This window comes from Cupressus sempervirens, chromosome 8 (assembly GCF_028749045.1).
Source record: "Cupressus sempervirens isolate cs-2001-9-10 chromosome 8, ASM2874904v1, whole genome shotgun sequence".
Taxonomy (NCBI): domain Eukaryota; kingdom Viridiplantae; phylum Streptophyta; class Pinopsida; order Cupressales; family Cupressaceae; genus Cupressus; species Cupressus sempervirens.
The window spans coordinates 452,138,146-452,164,896 of record NC_143125.1 but is presented as its reverse complement, the minus strand read 5'-3'; the positions used below and the strand labels follow the sequence as shown (position 1 = coordinate 452,164,896).

The 26,751-nt window shown below is 34.6% G+C and overlaps 1 protein-coding gene across 1 annotated transcript in view; it reads right to left on the bottom strand.

Moving 5' to 3' along the window:
* Positions 1 to 25,418, bottom strand: part of RH39 — a 138,591-nt gene extending 113,173 nt beyond the window's left edge. Inside the window, exon 1 of the mRNA XM_089798056.1 lies at positions 24,682 to 25,418. Coding sequence (XP_089654182.1) covers positions 24,682 to 25,218 — 537 coding nt within the window. The 5' untranslated portion in view covers positions 25,219 to 25,418. The remainder of the gene's footprint in view (positions 1 to 24,681) is intronic.
* Positions 25,419 to 26,751: the final 1,333 nt, after the last annotated feature.

The window sequence follows — 26,751 nt, the reverse complement described above, 5'->3', positions numbered from 1 at the left end:
ATTACAACCTGATTACAATCCATAATCTCTTACAGCTCAATACCGCCGCAAGAACCAATTTCGCATCACCACTATGAAACAATCCCTAACCCTAAGCTCTTTTTATACAAGTATTTTTACCACTTTAGGGTTATAATTAATAATTACATGTCGGCCCAAAATCCCGATAAAATAGGGCCCCAAAAAAAAATTTCAATTTATGAAGTATGTACAATACTTTCCTAATCAGTCACCACAAACTGACAATCTCCCACTTGGGGATTGATCAGGCTCCACATAAACAACAAAGATGACACCAGTTGCACCTATCGAAGCTACTATACTTTCACTTGTGACTTGTAAGATATGCACCTCCTCCAGAGGTTGTGGATTTAGATGGCACAGAGTCACCAAAGGGAGGAAAATCCACAGTAGTCGTCATACCTACAGTAGCTGACATTAAGAATAAAGAGCATCATATACAATTGAGATCGAGAGGGACGAGAGATTACCAACATTAGAGTCCTCTTAGGCCATGGTGGAGACCATCCTGCCTTCACTACTGGGTTTTCATGGGCATTTTTAAACATATTCAAGAGTCGTCGAGGGACTCGCTTGGCGAGAATGTGGAGACATACCTCACAGATATGGTAGCCCGAGTTCCAAGTGGTGGTCTTTGCGTAGGCTCAAGCTTAGGCTCTAGAGAGATTTGTCTAGGAGTTGAAGGTGTTGACATTCATGAGATCGGATTGTTCCACCGCCTTTGCCACTTGTTTTGAGGCTCATGGATGGCCAACCACAAAGACTCCAGTGATATTGTAAGATTGGGTTGTTAGCAAGCCAATAGTTTAGAGCCTAGTAGAGGCCCTTAGCCGAGAGATAACACAGGTCTACAGAGACACCTACTATACTCTGCGGCGAGAGGCAAATAAGGTAATAGCAGAGAGAGCTCGAGAAGAGATGGCTACCTAGTTAGTGGTTGTTGAAGGGGATTTGGCTCATCAGAGACATGAGTTGGCTTGTCGGCTAGCCAACAGACGTCTGGGATGACAAAGAAAGCGGAGTTGGTAGCTCAAATAGAGGCGGCTAGGAAGGAGAAGGCCTTGTCTCAACAACAATTGGATACACGGAGGACTGAGAAGATCCTATTGCAGACCCTATTGGCTTAAGTGACTAAGGAGTTGGAGACTAAGAAAACAAAACTTGTGGAGGTTGCCCTTATGATTTAGAAAGCATTGGAGAAACAAATAGAGGCAAAGCAAGACCAAAAGGAAAGGACTTAGCAAGTTTATGAGTTGTGAATACGCCTAACTTCTTTGGCGACATTGCAGCTGACATTTTCAAATACGCTCCCTCAGCCCCTTTCTTCTTAGTTTTTATTTCTCTAATGTATATATGGTCAAAACAATGTCTCCATTTTGTTGTCAGTCATTAGTGACGACTTCTTTTCAGAGCGATGATGTTGTCGGCATAATTGTACTTGTCAGGAATGGTTAAATTGTTAGGGAGTCATTAGTGACCAAATGGTAAGCCATTATGTCGTGATGATTGAGTTGCCCCCCTTCGGATTGTATATGTACACCTTCTCCATAGACGAGAGACAACAATATTAGGTTATATGTGATTGATGCATTTGAATTACAATAATGAAATACATGGTGGTTTCTTGATATTTAATTGCATTTGCTTGCTCTATTATACTTGTGTATCAAACCAATTTACCATCAATGATAAACAAAAGGCAAGGAAGATTGAATCAAATCCTTCAAAAGATAGACCTGGGCATTTTTGAACCAAGATAGAACATGGACATAAAGATTCGAAGGACAATAAAGGGAAAAAATGTTATGTATGTAATGAAAAAATGGAGTTGAGAACATCAATGCTGAGAAAGAGATGAATTAATAAAGAAGAGTTTATATTTTAAATGTAAAGAACCATGAAAACATAATCATCAGTGCAGAAGAGGACAAGTAAATAAGATAGAAGAATTGGATAATAAAGAAACATTTAGAAAGAGATCAAGGCGTTCTTAGTGAGTGTCAAGGACATTCTTAGTGGATGTCAAACTAGATCAACACGTTCTTAGTGAATGTCAAGATCAAGGGCCTTCTCAATGACTGCCAAGGATATTCTTAGTGAGTGTCAAAACTAAACAAGACATTCTTACAAGTGTCAAGATCAGCGGCGTTTTGAGTGTCAAAGACTCAAAGCATCCTTAGTGAGAGCCAAGAATTGGAGACATTTTTAGTGACTATCAAGTCGGATCAAGATGTTCTTAGTGAGTGTCAAGATCAGGAACATTCTTGACACGTGCCAAGAGACAAGGACATTCTTAGTGAGTGTCAAGATTGAGGACATTATGTGTTCAGTCATCAAGGAGCAAAGCAACACCCAACTGAGGAGAAGTGCTACAGTACATCAAGATAAGTTCAACCTTTGAATTATTCTTATGCATTTTAGAATTAAATAATATGATGAAGTATCTGTAAATTTGATAAGTTTATATACGATCATTCTAACCTCAAGTTGAAATTGTGTTTCAAGGTTATTCAATCCAAATGTTTCATTGGTGATTGCTTGAGGACAAGCAATTTTGGGAAGGGTGGATTGTGATGTCCCCTTTCTATATTAGGGTTTAATAATAAATAGAAATAAATTAAATTAATTTTTTTGTTAAATTGCCTATAGCATTAAAATAATGACATAATGTATGAATTTGATAAGTAATATTATACAAATATAATACATATATTATCACATTTATAATATAAGTACAATAACAAAAACAATAATAAATTAAAAATACCAAGCTTCATCTATACTATGATTATATCCACAGTATTATATATTATGATGAAGTATCTGTAAATTTGATAAGTTTATATATGATCATTCTAACCTCAAGTTGAAATTGTGTTTCAAGGTTATTCAAGTCAAATGTTTCATTGGTGATTGCTTGAGGACACACAATTTTGGGAAGGGTGGATTGTGATGTCCCCTTTCTATATTAAGGTTTAATGATAAATAGAAATAAAATTAATATTTTTTTGTTAAATTGCCTATGGCATTAAAATAATGACATAATGTATGAATTTGATAAATAATATTATACAAATATAATAAATATACTATCACATATTATAATATAAGTACAATAACAAAAATAATAATATATTAAAAATACCAAACTTCATATATACTATGATTAAATCCAGTGGCATAACATGGCATGATAATTAATACCCAGGGTGACATTAATATAGATACAATCAATTTATAAAGAATATCTATTAATGAACTAATCAATATGGCAACCTCTAGGAAGAACACGATACAAGGATTACATAAGGATTATCAGCATCATTATAATGGTAAGAACAATGACTATATCATTCCAAACAATATTAAATATGCTAGAATGGGTAAAAGGTTTATCTTATTCAAGAGCTACAACCTTCATTGTAAGTCCATTAATTAAATAACTAATATATCTTAAAAGTATCAATTGAAAAAATATGAAGATTGAGAGAAGACAACATAAATTTAGGTGATTTAATTTGAGATAATGGCAGCTATGTGATTAGAGATAACAATACAAAAGTCATAGCCTTGAGTAATGGTTCATTGTGGACTTTCGACATGAACTTTTGAAATAGAGGTTCTTACCTGTAACAAGAGAGCTACGATAAATACTTACTGCAATTGATGTTAAATGATTCATAAGGGGTGCAATTTAGTTTAAGTAATTGTTGGTGTAATTAAATATTACTAATTACACTTTACTCAAGTTTACTTAGAATAATGCATTTGCATATTAGTTTTCATGTAGACACATAGTAGTTTGCAATTTGTTTTAGCATATGGTGTAGGAGAAATATCCTTGCACCTTGTTCTTGTCTCACACCTCATTGTTTCTAAGCTCCACCTTTGTGTTCTTATCACATTATCATCCTCTCACTATTGCACATACTTTGTTACAAATGGAGGATGATCCACCTTTAGTGGGCATGTGATTACATCTTGTCTAGTTGATAGCTTATCACTTGCATCACTCCTAGTTATCATGCATTGCCTATATATTCAGGCACATCAACATTGTATTTCATTGATTTGAGTATCCATTATTAATTGATCATCATTGAATCAAAGGCATTTGAGGATCATCATTTTGTCTTTCTTGTTGTGCTATCAATTGAACTTCTAGATCTTGGCACTTTCATTCTTTACCTTAGGCAAATTCTTACATAGTATCAAAGCTTGAAGTAGATTCTTACATTAATAATTGTTGAGATGTGACTTATCACATCATGCCTCCTAAATAAATATTAAAAGAGAGTTAACTACCCCAAAAAGGATATAGAATATTATTCCTCCATTTTATACGGCATATCCATTAGAGGTTGAATCTTGAATAACAGTCGTCTTAGGCTTGAATGCATAAATCGTAGTCTAGAAATAGTGCCATAAAAACCTACTATGATAATTCAGCAATCAAATAGCATTCAAAACATAACAAAAACAAATATCAAAACAAGTAGAATATATCAACGCATTGAAGATCATTGAACATACAGAAATCATCGATAAGGCACAATGAGACCAGCATTTCCAGTGAATAGAGAATCAATCCATCTTCAACAAATAGGATCTTCGGCAAGTTCATTAATACAAATAATAATACTTTCAACAGTTCCAACCCACAACAAGTTAGGAGGACCACCAACGAATGAATATCACCAAGAGGATGTATTATTAGTAGATCACATTCATTCCCAACTCAAGCAATAAGAATCAAAAGGAACTCGATCTCTCTTTGCTCATTTAGATGATTAATAAATACAATTTGATTGATTCTCAAATGTATACAATCCATTTTGCCTAATCAAACGGGAAATATAGGGTTGGACTCGTTTAGTGGGTGATGATTAAAATTTTGATTGTGGCATGAGAATTATATTCATATTAAGGGTAGATAACTGTCCAGCTCCATTTAGGGATATACTATATAGATATAATATAAACTACCAAGATTTGACACAATTTGGACACATCAAAAGAAGCAAATAACATCCTACAAGTCGTCAATACAAGTCATCCCTATATACACAAAGATCATTTCTTAAAATACCTTAAGGAACAAGTCATAAAAATCATATTCTCTATTAGATAGCCCAAGTTGAAAAATGAGATAGTGGAAGAGTGAGAAATTTGAAGTAATCATTGGGATGCTCTGATGAGGGTCATTACATGTGTAGTGTCTAACCCTAGTTAACTTTTTTTATTTTATTGCCAAACTCTTTTAGGCCAGCTTTATGTTTATGCTTGATGATCACTGACATTGCTTTCTAGATTGTTGGATATTGTTTCATATTCAATTGATATATATATATATATATATATATATATATATATATATATATATATATATATATATATATATCAAGTTAGTTATTTCAGTCTTCTCGTGATTGTTCGATAATGATATATATGTTCATGTAATGACTTTCAATTATTTAATGATGTTAGTCAGATGAATGATTTATATGTGTTTTCCATGGATACTTACCCCATATATGCCACCAACCCCCCACCCACCCTTCTCCCACAGGGCAAGCCAGCAGGCCTTTAAATACGCCGCTTTTTTATGTTTTAAAATTTATTTATTTTTAAATCATTTTATTAAATTAAAATTTTATTAATGATAATAATAGTTTTATTAATAATTAATTATTATTTGTTACAGTTTAGTATTTATTAATTAATTTAGTTTAATTAAGTTTTAATTAATAATAAAGTTTATCTAATAAAGTTTAAATTTTTTTTTTTTTTTTTTTTTTTTTTTTGGATCAGTAAGACGCTGAAGCCAAGATTAGTTATTATGTAGCTGAGTAGATTCGAACCCAAGACCTCTTCGATAAGAGGCTCGCAATTTACCATTGTGTTGTAGGCTCTTGCCTTTATTTATTTTGATTATTATTTAATGATTTTGATTATTAATAAAATTGTAATTATTTTATTAAATAATCAATAATTATTATTTTAATAATTTAATATATTATTTTTTTTTAATTATTTTATGATATGTAATTGTGACCTTTGTATTTTCATAAGTTAATGGTAATTGTGCGATTTGTTTTAAAATGGGAAATGGGTTAAGTCATAAGGGGAAAATTTATAAACTTTAGTAAAGTTGAGCACTTGCATCGAAACGAAAACTTGAACTTTACTGTAAACTCAAACTATGTGTTTTCAAAATCAAACAGAACTACGAAACTACACTGTCTGTTGTATGTTTACTTCTATGTTGGGTTTCGGGTTGACTTAGCTTGGACCAAATCAGGATGTTAGCATAGGCTTGGGAGTTTGTTCAGTGATGTCATGGTGGTGTTTTTGAATCCGATCCTTTACACCCAACCTTGGTGATGTGTTGTGTGTTTCTATGATGAGTTTGATTTATTGGTGGTTTTGCTCTCCAAGGTTCTTATGTGGTACTAAGGTGAACGGTGTGTCTTTTCTGACATTACCTTTGAGTTTTCGATCAGTTATTTTTGGATGCTTTCCAATTGCTTGTAAAGGACTGAGGTGTTATTCTGAATTGTCTTATGATGCTTTCTAGTCACTTGTATAGAGCTAAGGTGAAAACTATGATTCTTTGATTTGTATTTTTATGAGCCTAGGGAAGGTTATCTATATGTGATGTTGGGAAGTGGCTTGCAATGGGGGCCGAAGCCCTAAAGTGGTTGTGTGGGTAACCCATTGCAAGTTGTTTTAATAAGTGATAACACTACATTAAATGAGAGTAAAATGAACTAATAAGAGTCTTTGTCTTTCCTCACCCATGCTTTGAGTGCTAAAACAGCCTAAGATGGGAGTAGAGAGGACGCTTGGTTGCGACCTTGCTTCGTTAGTATGCCTTGTCAGTATGAAAGAATACTAGTGTCGCATAGAATCACTAGGGGGCCGAAGTATTAAAAGACTAGACCGAGTAACCTTAAGAGTTGGCTCATGAGATGACACTTCCCCACTTACATAGTAGATTCCCTACGTGTCTTTGCTTGCCTCTGGGTTTAGATGTTACTTGTGTCTTGGTACCCTAAGTTAGACTGCTTTCAGGTTTTCCTTGACCTAGATATTACTTTTGACTTTTGGGTTTGTTATCCTGTTTGGGACTTGAGACTATCTTCTCAGCACAGTGGGATTGGAGCTTTTTGGGTTTCACAAGGTTGCGTAGTAGTGCTTTTTTCTTTTACCATTGAGATCCGACAGTTCGATTATCATGGCTGGAGTTCCCTATTCTGCATCTCTTTCATTCTATTCTTGTGTACTATGATGGATGGTTATACTTGTTGTATTATATTTGTTTTCGTGAATCTTATGAGATGTTGTGTGATCTATTTTTATGATGTATATTCTTTCAGCCCTTCATACCCTGTGACTTGTACAATGAATGAAGGTGCATTATGATTATTGCCAAGTAGCATTCGAGACAATTGTATATTATTTAAATAAATTTGAACTTATAGTTAATCTTTAATGTGGATGTGTTATATATATATATATATATATATATATGATTCATCGTCATGGGACCCTTAAGAGTTGCAACCCGATTATGTGTTGTTCATATTTGAGTGTATGTTATTGCTTCTGCTATTCTATTATTGTTGTGTATGTTATCTTTTTTTTTTTAAATGTTTATGTTGAAAATTTTATCTAACTATGCAAGACTCAAGCCCCTCAAATTTAACTTGCTAACCTCAGCAAAACTTTGAGCAAAAACTATTCTGGTCAGAATATTTCCGAAAAGATGCAATGAATTCTTCACAATATCAAAGATGAATACGCACAATGAAAAACTCTATATACAAACACCCAAGACTATATATTATTAAATGGTTTCCAAATAAAAATGTCTGACTAAACAAAAGCCATGTCGTTTCATGTACTAGCTGCCACAATGAAAAATAGAACCATCTCTAATAAATAAACCCTGCACACCATATACAATCTCTAAAAAATACTTTTTATGTAATCACCACAAACACAGAATAAATTGGGCCTGCATGAATATTTCAATTCAATACATGTCGATACATCCCAAGGAACTAAAAAGAAATACTACTTTATTTTTCCCTAATGCTTCTCACACAAAAACCTCACCTCTTTGAAACTTCGATGAATGAATATAGAATACTTCTAGAAAAAAACATCAACTGACATGATGCTACATAAGCTTCAATATGAATGTTGAAGCTGAAAACAATATGAATGTTGAAGCTGAAAAGCCACTGATGCAAGATGATTCATAGGTGATGAATACCCCTTGAATGATCGATGAAGATAAATGGAATAATAATGACTAACTGAAAAAGAATAATCAATCAAGACAACAAATATCAAATGTTGACTAGGTTCCAAGTAGGATAAGGAGCTCGAACAAGGTATGAATGAATGAAGGATTTTAATGACATCCACAAGACTAACGGTCTAAAGGACCACGAGCCAAGAAATCTTAAACTAACTCCATATTCCTTTCCATATCTGATCTATTGCTATAACTTCTGATAATCAAACTGCCAATTTTCCTCATCTTATCCTCCTTAAATAAATTATGCATGCTTATGCCCACCTTCAAGATGTTCGTAAAACTTGAAGATCCTCTCATCACATTCCTCTTTAGGCCTTTTCCATCTACTAGTCTCGCATCTGTGATGATATGAACTTGTCCTCAACTAAGTCACTAACACCCTAGCCTTGTCATTAATAGCTGACCCAAGGTAAGTCCGATCTTCATGCTCCCAAGTAGGGTTGACCATTTCAATATAATTAGTCTTTTTCTGCCCCATGTTATGAGACCACATGGTAGTTAGGAATTTTCCCATGACAAACTTCTTTATTTCCACATTGGTGGTAGGACAATCTTGCAACTTGATGTTCTAGGCCGCACAACCACTTTGGGTTTTTTTTCATTCAAGTCTTCTTCCTACAAGCCAAGCCCTCTTTCATTGCAATTTTGGGCCAATATTGGTTATTCATGTTTTCAAGTTTCTTTAAATAGCTTATTAACTGCGTTATTGTTGTTGCCTCCAACAGGTACATATTGACTTCTGCTAAAAGAATTTCATATGGTACTAAGGCCTTGACTTTGATATTATTAGTGATTAAGTGTTTCTGGATCCTCTCTAATTGTCTCCACCCACACTCTGTCATGTTGCTGCCCCCCACGCCCCAAACCTCACACCCGTAAAGAATAACTAGTGTGACCAACACACCAAAAAGAGTTTTCTTGGTCTTCCAATCCTAAAGCTCGGCATTTCTACATATGTTTTGCAGCAAATAGGAAGCTTTCCACCCTCCCTGAATCCTTTTCGCTCAACAAGTCTCCCAACTAAGCCTATAATGGAAGTCAATCCCCAAATATTTGTGTTCCTTCACACTTTCTAACTAGCTGCCCTTGAAAAAGAAGTCCAAGTGTTCCTCCTTCCTTTTCAAAGAAAAAATCATGATTTTTGTCTTGGTAATGTTCACTCACATCCCTACTTCCTGAAAAAAGTGTTCCAAAGCCTTTAATTGATCTTTTAATTCCTCGGTTGTCTTTGATATTAAGATAAGATCATTAGCGTAAAGAAGAGATTTCACTACATATGCAGCTAATTCAACCACCTCACCATCAATTTCGTCTAGCCAGAATCCCAAGTTATCAATATATAAGCCAAACAAAGTGGGGAACAATGGACACCTTTGCTTCTCACCAATGTCACTGCCAACACACTCAAACATTCCCTCTTTGTTTCTGAATTTGGCTCTAAACCGCTCATAAAGTCTACGCACTGCAGTTCTAAACACATCCAAAATGCCTAATTCTTCCATTCTTTTCCAAAGCTTATCTATGGGCACTGTATCAAAAGCATTCTTGAAGTCACAAAGCAGCAATAAGCTACTCCTCCCTGGTTGTCCCATATTTTCTCTATCAAATGCCTAAGAGTGGCACAGTGATCAATTGTAGATTGTCTAGGTCTGAAACCTGCTTGCCCTTTTGCTCTTTTTCCTTCCCCTTCTGCCTAACTATTGATTCTATGCTCCACCATGCTCCCAAATAGTTTGCCAAAAAAGGGGTTAATCATAATAGTGCAATAATTAGATGGGTTATTGATATCCCCACTCTTAAATACAAGGATAACCACACTATAGTTCAGCCCTCTAGAAAATCATCTTGAATGACCTTGTTAAAGACCCCTTTTATGTGAGGAGCAAGGATCTCCACTCCCCACTTCAAAAATTCAATTTGAAGCCCATCGATGTCACTAGCCTTACCATTTGCTAACTTCTATATTCCTAGTTTGATATCCTCCACCATGAAGAGTTCCTTAAGTGATCACAATGGGAGGGGAATCCTTCTCATCAATCTATTCATTAAGTAACTTTAGGTATTCTAGCCATTGAGAATTCGCAACACTATCTCCGCTTTGTTCTTTCCTTTGCTGCAATTCTATCCAAAAGTCTTTGGGATTGTGTTTGCTCAAAGACATTAACTCCTCCTGCCTTGCATTCATATACTCCCTTTTTTATTGAACCAACTCTGTATATTTCTTCTTGTCCTCTATACTTGTATTTTTCCCTTTGATAAGTCTCTTGACCGCCTTGCACTCTTAATCATACCAAGGATTAGTCGGAAGGTATTTCCGGCCCGCTTTTTACTGCGGGATCTTTTACATGCCTTTAGCACATTTTGTAAAGTAGGGATCAGCAAGCTGTTGTGAACATGTTCAAAGTCACTATCAGTCTAATCCACATCCCTGTTATTGTTTAAAGAATTGTTGTTTGAGAGAAGCACTACAGATGTCCCTATATTCCTAATTTATGAGTATTCTTCCATTGCCAATGGCTTTCCTTTCCCTGTGAAGGTCACATTCGTTATGCAGACTTATTGGGACAACCTGATATAAAGAGCCATGTAATTCAGCTTCATCTCTATAGGAGCTTCTCGGATCAAACTCTATCACTCTAGAAGTCAAATTTTGAAAGCAAATTATATTATCTAACACACTCTGCCCATTGTAAGTTTTACACGTGATATCCCCAGAAGTTGACTGCTTCCCATACCATTGCAAACAACTATGCCAAAGAGAGTACACACCCACAATAGCTCTGCCCCAAAATGAGAAACACCCCCTTTCTGTCCTAAGAGGTTCTTTTCCAAGAATGGTCCTCATTTTCTTCTAACCATAGAGGGTTATCCTCCCCTTCTTCCATGTTGTTCAATTGCAGCGATTGATTATTGGCAGTTCTAGCATTAACGACTCCAACAAGCATAATTGCCCCTAATTGCTAAATAGAGATATATCATTTTTTAATGAAGCAAACAGGCCTTTGTTGTCTAAGTTCTGCCTCCTGTGGAATTTAGAGTTTTTTGGAGCAATGTAACAAGCAGCCAAGCTGAAAATTGTTTCATTTACTCTGACCTGCAGCCATATGTCTTGTTTGTTTGGGTCTTCTTTTATCACTTTTACAAATCTGAATCACTTCTTCTTGATTAATATTGTGATTCCTTCATGACCGTTGCCAAATTCATTCCCTTCGCTCCAAATTGAAAATATATTGTAACCATCAAAATTTGGAAGCATGCATCCTTCATGCTCAGGTGTTTCAACTTTCAACAAGGATAATAATATCCTTCCCCTCTGCTATGGGCCCCAACCCAGGACCTCTTCTCCATGGGCAACCTCTGCAATTCTAGCTTACAACACTTAAGTGATCATGTGGGGGCCCTATTTCCTATTTCTGATTTGAGAGGCGCTCATTGATTTGAGCTTTCCCATTTTTCAGCCAATCCCACTTTCCCTTATTTTTCAGGAAGAACCCAAAAAATGTGAATGTTGTCAAGAGCACTCAAAACGGCAGCAACCATGAAGAACTACTCATTATAATATGCCTTGACAGCACATATTCAATATGTGAGATAATCTGAAATGAACTTTCAACATCCCAAGCCATGAAGAAGACAAGAAAGTTAAGAAGTCAGGAGAACAAAAATAGGTACAAGAAGGAAGAAGATCTATTTCGCTGCTACGAACTCATACAAAATAGAGGACACACGAGCATAGAAGAATGAGGAAGAATGAATCAAGTCAAGAAATCACATAGCATTAGACACATGATGACAACTATGATGCACGAAAGAGAGGACATCAACTCAAGTAGAAGATCTGTCTCAAAGCTACTTAAAAACTCAACATTCCCTTATTATTGTTATCCAACTTGCCTCTAATACAATGTTAAAATTTTGGCCAGAAATAATGATAAACAACACTAACAAAAATAGAATAAAAAAGGTACATAAGGACACAACAACTTATCCTGGGAAAACCCTTCAACTTTAAGGGAAAAAAGACACCAGAAAAATCCCTTTTATTAATATGATAAATGTTCAAGTATAATGCTTTCAACAAGATACAAAATACTTATCACACAAAGCAATCATATATATATATATATATATATTGAATTGAGAGAATCTTCATGTCACAATTGACGGTCTCTTTAGCTTCCAAAAGTGAGTCTATTCATATCTCCAAACACATGACTCTTTGTATGTTGCATGTCTCCTCATATAAAAAAATGTCAATTATTTAGAGTGTGAAACCTAGCACACTTTAAATGCCATTTTGTGCTCACTTAATTATAGTAAAGAATACAAGAAAAATATCATCATATATATCTTCTCTAGTTGTTGACATAGTAGGACGTATTGTCCTAATTTCAATATATAGCAAAATCAGAGATAAAGATCTCTAATGCAGCTACAATCTTCAACACCCATAACGAAAACCCAACCCATGAAATGCAATAATCAACACTTCCCACACGCCACAACAAAAGTATTGAACAAACATAAAAGCTAGCAGCCAAACCAAACGGCCTTAATTGCAAAACACAGCCCCCAACTCATCATGTCGTTGCCTTTATTCCTTCATTCACCATCTTTTAAATGATTGCTCTCTCAAAGATCAAAATCTATATATGTCATGCTCAATCAATATATATATTTGCAATATTTCTTCAATGTGTTTCAAATTTACATATTGTTAATGTGTTATTCATTATTATTAACATAATCCTAGGTTGTTGAGACTTGATTTGCATCTTATACACTTGTTATGAGATGACTTTTGAAGGTGTAAGATGCATTGGGTCAAATGGTTATTAGCAACCAATGGGGTGTATGGAAGCAATCAAATTTAAAGAGGGCCCAAAAGGTCAAGTCATTGGTCTTGGATGACAATTGGTGGGCTCCTATAGAATATGTATCGGATTTCACTGAAACTATCATAATTATACTCTAGTTTAGTGATATAAATGCACCATTTTTGAGGGGTTTCTATGATGGCATTGACAAAGTGAAAATAAAAGTGGTAATACAAAAAAATGGAGAATGACCCCAACAAAACCTTTTTCAAAAGGGCGGAATCAATCATTCTTTATCATTGGAACAATATGACCACATCAATGCACCTCCATACATATGCACTAACTCTGAGGTACTATAGCAATAATGTACCTTCTATGCCAAAGAAATTACCACCATATAGAGATTTTGAAGTCACTACTAGGTACACATAAGCATTTAGTAAACTCTTCAAAGATCCAAAAGAAGAGCCTTAGGAGACTATTTAACTTGTTGGTATTAGGAAGATACTCCTTGTCTTGTTAATAACCAATCCATCATGGATGCTACTACAGGGTGGTACCTTCATGGTAAAGATTATATGTACCAACAAAATCTTGCAAACAGAAATCCTCTCACAAGTAAGTTTTTTCTAGTATCTTTTTTTCATCATTTGTATTGTAGATTAGTACTTAACATTCTTTAACTTATATTACATTTTCATTTTTATTTTTGTTGGTTTTCTCTCCAATTTCAACAAGTTGCAAGTTCTTTTGTCACTAAACGAAATTGGAGTATATGCTCCTTTACCTATTCAGTGAAACATAACAAGTTGGCTGCAAAAAAAGCATGAAATATGGCTTAAATTCATTCCAATTACCAAACTATCAAATTCCAAGAAGGGTAAAGACACAAATCCCCGTGACTATGTTTCTTGAGTTTCTGGGACAAGGACGGCAAGGGATGGCAAAAAAAATTGTCGATTTTTTTTTTTTTTTTTTTTTTGGGGGGGGGGGGCAAACGAGGATGGCTATATAAATATAGGGAAATTTGCATGTATACATTACATTTGATTCATATGAAAGCGTGAATAAACCATGTCATTTAAACATCATAGAACCTTAATATACAACATTTCAATAATCAGACTCAATGCTCAATAAGTTTTAGATTAAGGTAAAAGCAGGTTTTGAAGGGACCCGAAACCCTTAACAACATAAAAAGATATTCGACTAAGCAAACCAGGAGAACACGCTCCTGAGGACCAAAAAAGAAAACACAAAATCAAGTTTTACAAGGACTTGAAACCACAAAATGTAACCAGAAAGTACGACCAAGTTTTACAAGGACCTGGAAACTGTAAGTTACAGAGTTTTCAAAATAATGCATTTATAATTTTGAATTATTGTCATTGTGCATGTAATATTAAAATAATAACATAAAAATTTGAAATATACCCAAGAACATAATTTAGAATTCATTTTTAATAGCAACAAGAGCAATAACCCACCTTCCAAATTGAAGTACACTACTATCATTTAATTCTAAAACTACACTTCCAATTCATTGTAAGTGGACTAATATTAATACAAAAAGATCCTCTATACAGTTCTAGTCGTGATATAGGTTTGTTATGGTAAGACAATATCTTGATGCAACTTTCAATATTCACCATATCTTCCACAAAGGACCCAAATCAACTCAAGACCAACCAAGCACTGATGTATTGCCAGGAAATGACATAAAGATGCATGTTCTAGGTCTATAATGCAGTTTTCAAACTTTTCAAGCACCTTGCAAACATTTTGCTATATAATTTTGAGAGTGTAGCGTGACTGTAACAGCAATATTAATTCCATGATTCTTAAGGTAATGTTTTCAAATACTAATCAGAGGACCCCAAATTGCATGAATTAACTACCAAACAATAATAAGCATGATAGGGTGAACATGGAACAAGGGGCCAACTTTAAAATTAAAAAAGAAAATATTTTATATATGCCAATGTTGTCTATAAAATCGGAGACGCCCACCCACCCTAAGGACTTCCAAGGTGTCCCCAATTGTCCCTGGGGCATACAAACATCCCAAAAAAAATTCCTCAAGTCCCCAAGTTTCTGAGATGTTTCCTGGGAATTTTTAGAAAAGGGGGACAGGATGGGGACGTCCCCTAGCCATCCCCAAGTCCTCAAAATGTTTCTAGTATGAGAACGAAAGTTTTTAGGTTGAGGATGTGTCCCTGGGTAGTACGGCCATGAACTTACAGGTTAAAGTGTGATTAGTCAAATAATTAATATCATCCCCAAGAGACCTAGTTGGATTACAAGGATATGCCTGATATCACTTCTCACAAAATACCCATTAACTTTCATAGGCCTAAAACCCCAAATTGTGAAGAATTTTCAACCATAACTATAATATTTTGACTAAAAACAGGATTCTTGTACATGAAAGGAGTTGAAGTTCTCCCTATCACCGCATTTCTAAAAGGGGTATTATGTTGTCCTTGTTGACAATTGGCTAATGGAGATATGTAATTGTTGTCATTTATGGCAACACATGATGTACATGCTTACAAGAAACCTCAGAAATAAAGATACTTAGTGTTTGGTAATCAAAAAATTGTCTAAGTATAGAATTTGGTATACAGCAGTATATTGTTTTGTTTATAACTTGTTGCTAACGTCATATTATGACTAGCGAAGTTAGATGGAGATAGTATACATGTTGGTGATGACATGTATAACCTCGGAAGTCAGTACAAACTGTACGGAACAGAGATACTCATGTTTGAAGTGAAATAGGATAGCGGAATTGAAGGAAAGGATTATTTTGTTTACAAGATAATTACTTGTCCAATTAGGGCCGACATCCTAGATGTTTACTCTAAGTTGGAAAAGTGGATTGTGGTCTTAGCCTACGCAGCAGCAATTTGTGTAAAGGCATGGTATTTATGCAAAGAACATTTTGCGATAAGAAGCGTGCTATCATATAATTGTGATGTTGAGCAATTGTATGCGAACTTTTGTGAAAGTGATATATGCAAAGTTTTTGTATAAGCTATTTTGTGATCCGAGATCTAGCTAAAGATCAGAGATCAATCAAGGAAGAAGTTATAGTACCTATATTCTAGAAGTCTAATTACTTGTTTGGGCAGTGAGCTCTTCTTGTAATTAGAAGTGCATGTTTGGGCAGTGAGCTCATCTTGCATTTACTGTACCACAACTCCTAATAGGGTTGGAATCTCCTAACAGGGATTCAAAGTCTCCTAACAAGGACTCCTTATAATGAATTTGCTCATTGACTCCTAACAAGGTTCATCCTCTAACAGGGAATTTATAAATCAGTATATTATCTAGTGGGTATCATCCCCACCGGGGTTTTCCCTTGGCCAAGGTTTCCCTAGTTAACAAAATATGGTGTTATGAGCTATCTTTGTGCATTGTTACTGTTACTATTAAGCATTACTTTATTGTTTTGTTATGCATGGTTTAAAGTAAGAAATAATATCCAGTTGGCGAATAAAGTTTGTAGATTACTAATTCACCCCCCCCCCCCTCTCAGTAATCCCTATTTCTAACAATTACTTTGGCACTACAACACACAAAATCAGATCCAGAACAAAGGGCACAAGCATTGTTGAAATCATTTGATGAAGAGTTTACTAACTTGTTGAATGTTGCAGAAGCAAAGGCACAGATTTCACATGATGCTAGCACCATCTGTCAGAACATTAAGAATGATTTGGTTAGTCTTGATACTTGTATCAAGACACTTCAAAAATGTCAACAAGATGGGAAAACATTGTATATTAAGTGTACTTTATCATACAAGCTGACTAAGGACATTAACAGTCAGATAGAAGTAAAGATGAGTGAGCTAGAGGCTCTATCCAGCCAGATCCAACATCCATCTTGCAAAATTGATGATTTTGAAGGACAAGAGGCCAGTATCCACAATGACATTAGGACACTGGAACTTCGGAAGGAACAAATTTTGAAGAGAATATCAGATTTCAAAGAGTCTATTGCTTTGAAAGTATCTTTTATTGAGAAACAATTGGAGGAATGTGTCAAGGCCAAGGACATCTATTCTAACTTTTTGTATTCGGATCTTAATGCAGTTGAGATTGCATCATATGCTTTATGTGCAATTCTCACCTCAACTGAATCCACCAAGGAGACATGGACTAAGGGTATAGATAATCTTAAGGCAAACTTTGATGATTGCATAAAGATCCTAACAACTTAAGGAAGGATAGCACTTTTGACAGTTTTGGACAGTTGTTGACATTTTGACCTTTGTCACTGATGTCAAAGGGGGAGTAGTTGCAGAAAATTGGAAAGTACTTGAATTGTCAAAGGGGGAGAATATTGTAAGTACATAATGTGAAATATATTGTAAGGTGGAGCATATGTAAAGATGGACAAGTTGTAATAGATGTAATGTAATGTGTTGTTTATTTTGTTAAGTTTTTGTCACTTAGCGAATCTTCCCTATTTTGTTGTCATCAATGCCAAAGGGGGAGATTGTTGACAATTGGCTAATAGAGATATGTAATTGTTGTCATTTATGGCAACACATGATGTACATTCTTAGAAGAAACCTCAGAAATAAAGATACTTAGTGTTTGGTTTCAAAAAATTGTCTAAGTATAGGATTTGGTATACAGCAATATATTGTTTTGTTTATAACTTGTTGCTGATGTCATATTATGACTAGCTAAGTTAGATGGAGATAGTATACATATTGGTGATGACGTGTATAACCTCGGAAGTCAGTACGGACTATACGGAACATATTTTTGAAGTGAAACAAGACAGCGGAATTGAAGGATAGGATTATTTTGTTTACAAGATAATTACTTGTCCAATTAGGGCCGACATCCTAGATGTCTTAGCCGACCCAACAGCAATTTGTGTAAAGGCATGGTATTTATGCAAAGGACATTTTGCGATAAGAAGCATGCTATCGTGTAATTGTGATGTAGAGCAATTTGTCATGTCCCCATATTTTATAAATTTTTATAATAAAATAAACTAACAACGGATTAAACTATAATCTAATTTATAATTATAATTGATAAATATAATAAGAAAATAATAATATATGATTAATAGTATTCAATACAAAATTGAATAATTATAAATATTGTCATATCAAGAAATCATAATAAATAATAATAGTTGAGAACTATTGCTAATTTATAGGTGATATAATAGATTAATAAATAAATAAAATATATCTTGTAACTATTCATGTTGCTAAGACAATATTAGCATTTGACCAAGATAATATTATCGTATAGTTCAATGCTTATACTGGAATAAAATAATAATAAAAATTACTATTAAAAGGCAACCCCGAAATTACCATAGCATATATCACATAACTAACATATATAGTTATTCCATTCACAAGTAATATATTTTCAAGTATGACAAGCAGCCACACAGTAATCAGATAATGCCCACGTAGAAGTCTACAGAAACAGGAACAGTAGTATTGAGCAAATAAATAAAATGATACAACGTTGAAAACTTTTCATTACCATACAATGCAATCACTAGATTAATTAAGCCCATTTGAATCAATGCAATAAAGAGACAAATTCATTATTATGAATTGGTCAATTGTGTGATTATTTTCTAATCAGACCCCAAGGGACACGATTATAAATATACCTCTTCACTAGGTAAAAGTCGAATATAAGAAGAAATTAGTTTCTTCCATAAAGGGGGCAAGAACGAATTCATTTTTTTCTATTCACCAATCATAATAGCCAAGGGAGGCATACACGGCAAAATTGGCAACTTTTGGCTTAATCGAAAGATTTATAGGCTCAACGTAGGCTAAAGCTTAAGCAAGAAAAGCATACACTGGATTAAACTATCCTACAGTTCCCTACTGTATATATATATTGGGGAGAAACCATAGTTGGAAGATATATTTTACAGCCACGTTAGCTATCAATATTCAATCCTTATTCAACAGAATTTATTTCAGATCACAATATATAACCTATTTCCTTTGGATAAAGGAAGATATTAATCAGAGAGTGCTTACAGGTATCCCTATGACCAATGAAAGGAAGTGTATGATAGATTAAAGAGTTTATACACACCAACTGGCATTTATATATTTAAATTATTATACTAGATAGACATTCAGAGGAAGTCACATATAATTTCCAGTAACATAATATAAAAATCAACCAGGATATTCATAATTTCTCATCCTCCAAATCTATATATTGATCTCCTATCATTAGAAGGTCCATAGAGATAAGGTCATTCCTAAACCAATATAATCATCTTCTTGACCAAAAGATCATTGTATTTATCAGATATATATATCAATATATTCCAAGGTCTACCATTATAGTTTTAAATACAAATCAAGGCATGTATTATCTACTATCTATGTTATGAAAATAACTACTGAGAATAAGAGTCTTAATAGGAAGAAGTCCCTCACAATTGCGGAGGTCAGATCATTATTCCGATATTATAAATTTGATTCTGATTAGGGACATTACACAATTGTATGCGAACTTTTGTGAAAGCGATATATGCGAAGTTTTTGTATAAGCTATTTTGTGATCCACGATCAAGCTGAAGATCAGAGATCAATCAAGGAAGAAGTTACAGTACCTATATTCCAGAAGTTTGATTACTTGTTTGGGCAGTGAGCTCTTCTTGTAATTAGAAGTGCATGTTTGGGCAGTTAGCTCATCTTGCATTTACTGTACCACAACTCCTAACAGTGTTGGAATCTCCTAACAGGGATTCAAAGTCTCCTAACAAGGACTCTTTATACTGAATTTGCTCATTGACTCCTAACTGGGTCCATCCTCTAACAAGGAACTTGTAAATCAGTATATTATCTAGTGGGTATCATCTCCACCGGGGTTTTCCCTTGGCCAAGGTTTCCCTAGTTAACAAAATATGGTGTTATGAGTTATCTTTGTGCATTGTTATTGTTACTGTTCAACACTAACTTATTGCTTTGTTATGCATGGTTTAAAATAAGAAATAATATCCAATTGGCAACTAAAGTTTATAGATTACTGATTCACACCCCCCCCCCCCCCCCCCCCGCCACCCCCCACCCCAACTCAGTAATCCCTATTTCTAACAGTCCCAACATGCCAACAAGTATTGCCATGAACTCAATCAAAGAAGATTAAAAAAACACCCAAATTTATCACCAAATCCACTTGCATATATCCACAAAGACATTAAACAACACTAGAATAACAAAGCAGAACCCCTAAGTGCAAAACTCAACACCAACAACCCAACAACACTCACCACATCCAAAAATGCAAATCAAACCCTCCAAAAATCTACACATGCAACAATAAAAACCCAACCCATGAAATTCAAGAATCAACCCTCCCCATGTGCCACAACAAAAGCACTAAACAGAAAAAAAAAAGGTAGCAGTCACCCCAATAGCCCTACCTGCAGAACACAACCTCCAACACATTACATCGCCACCTCTATTCCTTCGCTTGTCATATTTTAATCATTTTATTTCTCAGGGATTTAAATCGGTATATGTCATGTTCAATAGATAAATTTGAAATATTGTTTCGATGTGTTATTAAATTATTATTAGCATAATTAGGTTGTGAGACAATTTGCATCTCATACAGTTATGAGATAACTTTGAAAGTGCAAGATGCATTGGGCCAAATGGTTATTAGCAACAAATGGGGTGCATGGAAGCAGTCAAATTCAAAGAGGGTCCAAAAGGTCAAGTCATTGATCTTGGATGACGATTGGCTGGATACTATGCAATATGTATTGGATTTTACCCACCCTATCATAACTTTACTCTAGTTTTATTGATATAGATGCACCATATTAGTGGAATTTCTATGATGGCATGGACACGATGATAGAGAAAATAAAAGTGGTAATACAAAAAAGAGAGAGAATGACCCCAAAGAAACCTTTTTCAAAAGGGTGGAGTCAATCATTCTTCATCGAAGATGACCAAATCATGGCACTTCCATGCATATGCACTATCTCTAAGGTACTACAACAATAATGTACATTCTATACTACAAAGATTATTACCATATATAGATTCTGAAGTTGCTACTAGGTACAAGCATTTAGTAGACTCTTCAAAGATCCAAAAGAGGAGCATAAGGAGAAAATGGCTTGTTTGTCTCAGGAAAATATCCTACTCTAAAGATCGATGTATATTGGATACTACTACATAGTAGTACCCCTATGGTAAAGATAATATGTACCTCCAACCTATTGTAAACAAAATCCTCTCACAAGTAAGATTTTCTTGTTTTTCAACTATTTGTATTGTAGAATTCTATATTAAACATTCTTTAATTTATTTGCATTCCTTATTTTTTATGCGGTTGGTTTTCTCTCCAATTTCAACATGTTGCAAGACCTTCTACCACTTAACAAAATTGGAGTACATATGACTTTATCAATTCAGTGAAGCATTGTTGTTAGCTGCCAAAAAAGCAAAAAACTTGGCTTATATACATTCTAAATAGCAAACTATCATGTGAAGATCCCCAATACAAGGATGGGTCAGAGAACCTTTAGGGTGTAGCCCCTGAGAATACCAACTTGGATGCAAACATTGATGATCTTGCTAGAGTCAATATGGGTGACGATGATAATAACATACCTAGACATGGTACATTTAGTGTGAGTGGCACTACTTTGGGTTCAAATGGTCTTAAAGATGAAAATGCAATAGATGAAGACTTTTCTGATAATCCCTTTGCTGATTGATGAACTACATTAAGGATAAAAGACAATTACAAATTTTTATTGTCAATTTTGTAATTGCAATGATTGTCATTTAAATTGTAAACCAAGACATATAGATATATAATATATTGAAATTCTAAACTATCAATTGGCATTTAATATTTATTTTTGGAGTTGGCATTGATCAATGATGAGGTATCATACAATCAAATGATTTAATTTTACAATTTTGGATTTCTCTTTGAGTTTGCTTTTCTTTTTTTGTGTGTATATATACACACACGTACCCAAACCCACATACCCTAACTGCAAAAAAAGATTGCCCATACCTACATAGCAAGTTCTCGTATTTATACTTGTGTCTGTACCCAAGCCAACAACTTAGATGACAAGAGATTCCACTAGACTGTAATGGGTTTAAGAGGCAGCACCAAGAAGTTGCACAAGATGTTAGATGTGAGAAAAACCCAATGATAGAAGGCGTGCAAAGAAACATATCGTTTCCTTCCAAGCCAAAAGTGAGGTTTAAGGGACTATGTCCCTAAAAAAAATTAGAAAAAATGAGGAAAGATAGCGAAAAGAGAAAAAAGGTCTTTGTATTGAGCAAAATGATTCTTTTAAAGGCATCAGAATTTTTAGATGTGAAGAAAAGAGTCAAAAAATGACTTTTTTTGTTACATTTTCGTGCTTAGCACCTTTGGGTATGTCTAAGAACACCTTGGTGTGTCTGAGTACATACTTGGGTGTACCTAACATCTAGGTATGTACCTAAGGTACACCCAAACATATCCTCAAGCAAACCTATACCCAATATGAGTAGGACACCTTAAGGTCATACCAAAAAACTTAGCTTAGGGTCCATGGATCTTGCAGTGTCACGAGATCATCAAATTAATTTGAAAGAACAGGCCACTTTGATCATCTCACAGTACAACATGGTGCTTTGTGCCATATCCCATTCTCACCACGGGTTTTAGTACCTTCAAAGATAAGAGATTTCCACAATCCATGATAAAAAGAGGCAAGAGTTTCTAGATTAGATTGTGTTGAATATTTTGCATTGAGATTTCGGATCACACTTTGTGATCAATCATTGGGATGGTCAACACAATCCAATCCAGAAACTCTTGCCTCTTTAAAATCATCCAAAGAACACATGTTCAAAGCACAAATCCCAACTTCTCTTTGTTATGACGCACAATACTGTAATGTCACTTTTTTGAGATTGCCTTTGTAAAATATAGAATTATTGGAGGTTATATATATTTTCAGACTGCTGTTGTGATTTAGACAAATCTGATTTAATACCGCTTCCTTCTTGGAATGTTGATTGTTGCACTTTTCGAGAAGTGCTCTTGATCCTTGATTGATGCCTTGAGGTACTGGTGAGGGATGATTGATAAGTCCCCTTCAATGCTTGGAATGAATTCTCCTTTATACTTTGTCGGCAGAAGGGTCACCACATCTCATAAGAATTGAGTCCGCACAATTTATTGTCGTCTTTGAGAATTATATATTATTCCCCAAATTGATCCTCTTTTTGCCCTCCTCAAATGAAACATTCTCCCTTCCATATCCTCCAATGAGAGGGAGTGTCACACATCTTCATACTGATCACAACCTTTCACCATTACCACCCTTTTTAAGGATCGCAACCCTTCATCACTACTGCCCCTTTGAAAGAGTCACTTCCTTATCTTCTTCCAATTCTTTTTTTCTTTCATTGATGCTTCCTAAATTCCTTTGCTCCATTCTTTCTTCCTGCATGTCCTCCCCCTTCAAATGAAATTCTCCTCTCTCTCTCTTAGATCTCATGGTTGAGGGAGTTACAACTTTTCATTTCAAGCCTTTTCATCATTCATTGAACTTAACTAAATTTTGATTATATTAAGTTTTATATTTATTCTTGTTATATTTAAATTTGACATCATTTATTAATATATCCTATTCAAATTTCCACAAGCGAACATTACAAACTCTCACAATGTTGATGCTGTTTTGGGAATCGCTCTAGAATCTACAGTGTTTAGAGAAAGCAAGAAAGCAAAGGACAAGAACCATCATAAGACAAGCAATTGCGTTATTTGCAACACGTCAACTGTCTATTCATCTTCCAACTTTGTATGTTAATGTGTCATTTCTAGTATACAAAAAGACATTAATGAGAAATCAGTTAGCAGGACGTATTGAGCATACATAGACATCATGCAGCATAACTTACCTCCCAAGTCATCCCAAAAAACTTTCAATTGTTCTGGAAAGGAAAGTTCTCGTAGGCTGATAGGCAAAAGTTAATTTATTTTTTCAAAGTTGTAGCATATTTTACTTTCCCGGCCTGGTTTGATTAACAGCAGGTGGAGCACCACAGTCAACAATTTTTTTCACGTCCAAAATACCTTAATCCTTGTTGTCTTTTACTTTTCCTTTAAATAGATATCTTAGCGAATTTATTTCAATATGAATCTTTCCACCGCCATTCATCTAAAAATGTCTCTATTTCGTTAAGATTATACATCTACAGTACACGAGATTCACAAATTATCAGAGAAAATAGGGCGACTCTTCTTTTACATGTTGGCAAATCGCAAGTATATCTAGCAGGAAAATAGAATTGATTAAAAAACAATCAATTTCTTTTTAGCTACTAAAACTATCCCTACTAAATTGATTCTGTAAATGTTCTAGTGGAACAGTATTCCTATCGAGAACAGTGATAGTATATATAGGTCACCCGTTTGCATTACCAATGAAACAGAAAGTGCAATTTAGAAAACATACCTGAACAAGAGGTAGCATATAGGCGAGTGTCTTCCCAGAGCCAGTGTGGGAGGCCAAAACGATGCTCTGCCCTTTCAGTATTGCGGGTATTCCCAGGCACTGCACTTCTGTGGGAACCGATATATTCAATTCCTCAACAGCACTCATTATCTCCTCTGAAAGTCCCATCTCACCAAAGGATGAAACTGAGGGAGTGGAAGTCTTTTTGCTTTCCTTTATAGAAGCAGCACTTGTGTTACTCTTACTTTTGGACTTGGCATTCTTAAGCTGATTATCTTTGAGGTGCCTCGACCTCAGCTTCTCAAGTAGAGAAATTGCACGAGCCTGTTGAGTATTACCGCCGCCATCAGCTTCTTCTTTGGAATTATCTACAAGTGTGGCAGCTGAGGAGGACGAGTAGGAAGCACAGGTTACTGTCTTAAACCCTACATAAACCCTGCTCGCGGGAAACCGGCAAGGAATAACAGAAGCCCTTGATGTCGAGTTCAACAGAGCGGAAGAAGACTGGAACATCATCATCGTCCTAAAAGCTGACATTTTGTTGAAGCCCTTAACGTGGTTGCAATCAAGTTTCTCGCAAGTTGAAAACACATAATATCACTCTCCTTATCCGTCCATGGTTATCACAGCGGCCAATTTTAAAACTGCCTGACACACATTCTCATCCAACCTTAACGCAAATAAATAGAATAGCCACAAGGATGTCGAATTAACAGTAAAACGTTTGAAGCCTGGACATATATCGCAAGGAATGAAATTAATTTAAAGTAATTATAAAAATTAAATTAAGATATTATTAAGGTTGGGTTCTATGGAGGGGGCTTCCTTCAAAATAGAGCGGGGCTGGTGCTGAGTTTTAAAGAATGTTTAAAGGTGAGTGGTCCTAGCTTAAAAATTTCAGCTCCTAAATTTGTGGAAGTTGAGAAAATTTTTAAATTTTTAAATATTTTTAAAAAGTAAAATTTTTGTTATTAATGCGAAAGAATGAACACAACTTGCCATGTGGCATAACTTTTCCCTAAGCTAGTGGGGCTATTTCCAGTCCCACCTCTTTTTCACCCACTCAATTTAAGAGGACTAAAAAATGGAGTCTCCTATTTTAGAGGAAAAGATTCTAAATAATCCGCTAGCCCCAAAAAAAAATTCTCATAGGACCTCTATTCCCTAAAAAATATAGCCCAAGCCCCCCTCATAGGACCCCTGCCTAACTTAGAGTAAATATAGAGTTAGATAAAAATAATTAAAATATACAAATTCTATTAAAAATCATTATTATTTGTTAAATAATAATATAGTCATGTTAAATTTATTATTATTTATATATATTAAGAAAATGATTGCAAGTGGAGATGGAAGTAAATTTAAAATTTTAAAAATGAAAAAAGGTTATTAGATTTTTAATTAATTGAATAATAGATATATTCGTGTAGGTGAGAATGTAAGAAGAATTTATATCAATAGAAATTTGTACACATATTTTAATCAGCTCATCAGAATGATTTCAAATATCATTAGAGATAGACTAAGGCATCTACAAAGCTAGCATAATGGTTGAAGGGGAAGAAACAATGACAAGTAATCATAACATATTTTCAAAGAAAAAAATTACTATAAGGAGATTACAATCCCCCTGGATCCAAACTTTTTTTAGATTCCACCCCAAAATAGATAATGATTTTTCTCACTTTATCCTTCCTACTTTCATGTAGTGAAGACCATTCAAATAATGCTTCTTCTTTTATACAGATCGGTGAATGTGGTTTTGTTAATTATTAAACCTGAGAACAAAGCTAATGTCTCAATTGGCATCAAGGAGGAAATGTTAAAGTTGTCAATTGCGCTTATACAAGTGTTTTTTTTCACTAAAGCCATTATAGTATGGTTGTTAAGGGACATTGTCAAAGGTTGAATACAAGAAAGTTAGGGTACATAAACCATATTTAAAGTATATTCCAATTGATTCATCTTAATCAAAACATTTATTTGTAAAGAGAAAAAAAATAGGAGACTATGGATAGATGGGCATGGTTTATTAATGAGGTTGATATTTTATATATAATTGCATTCAAA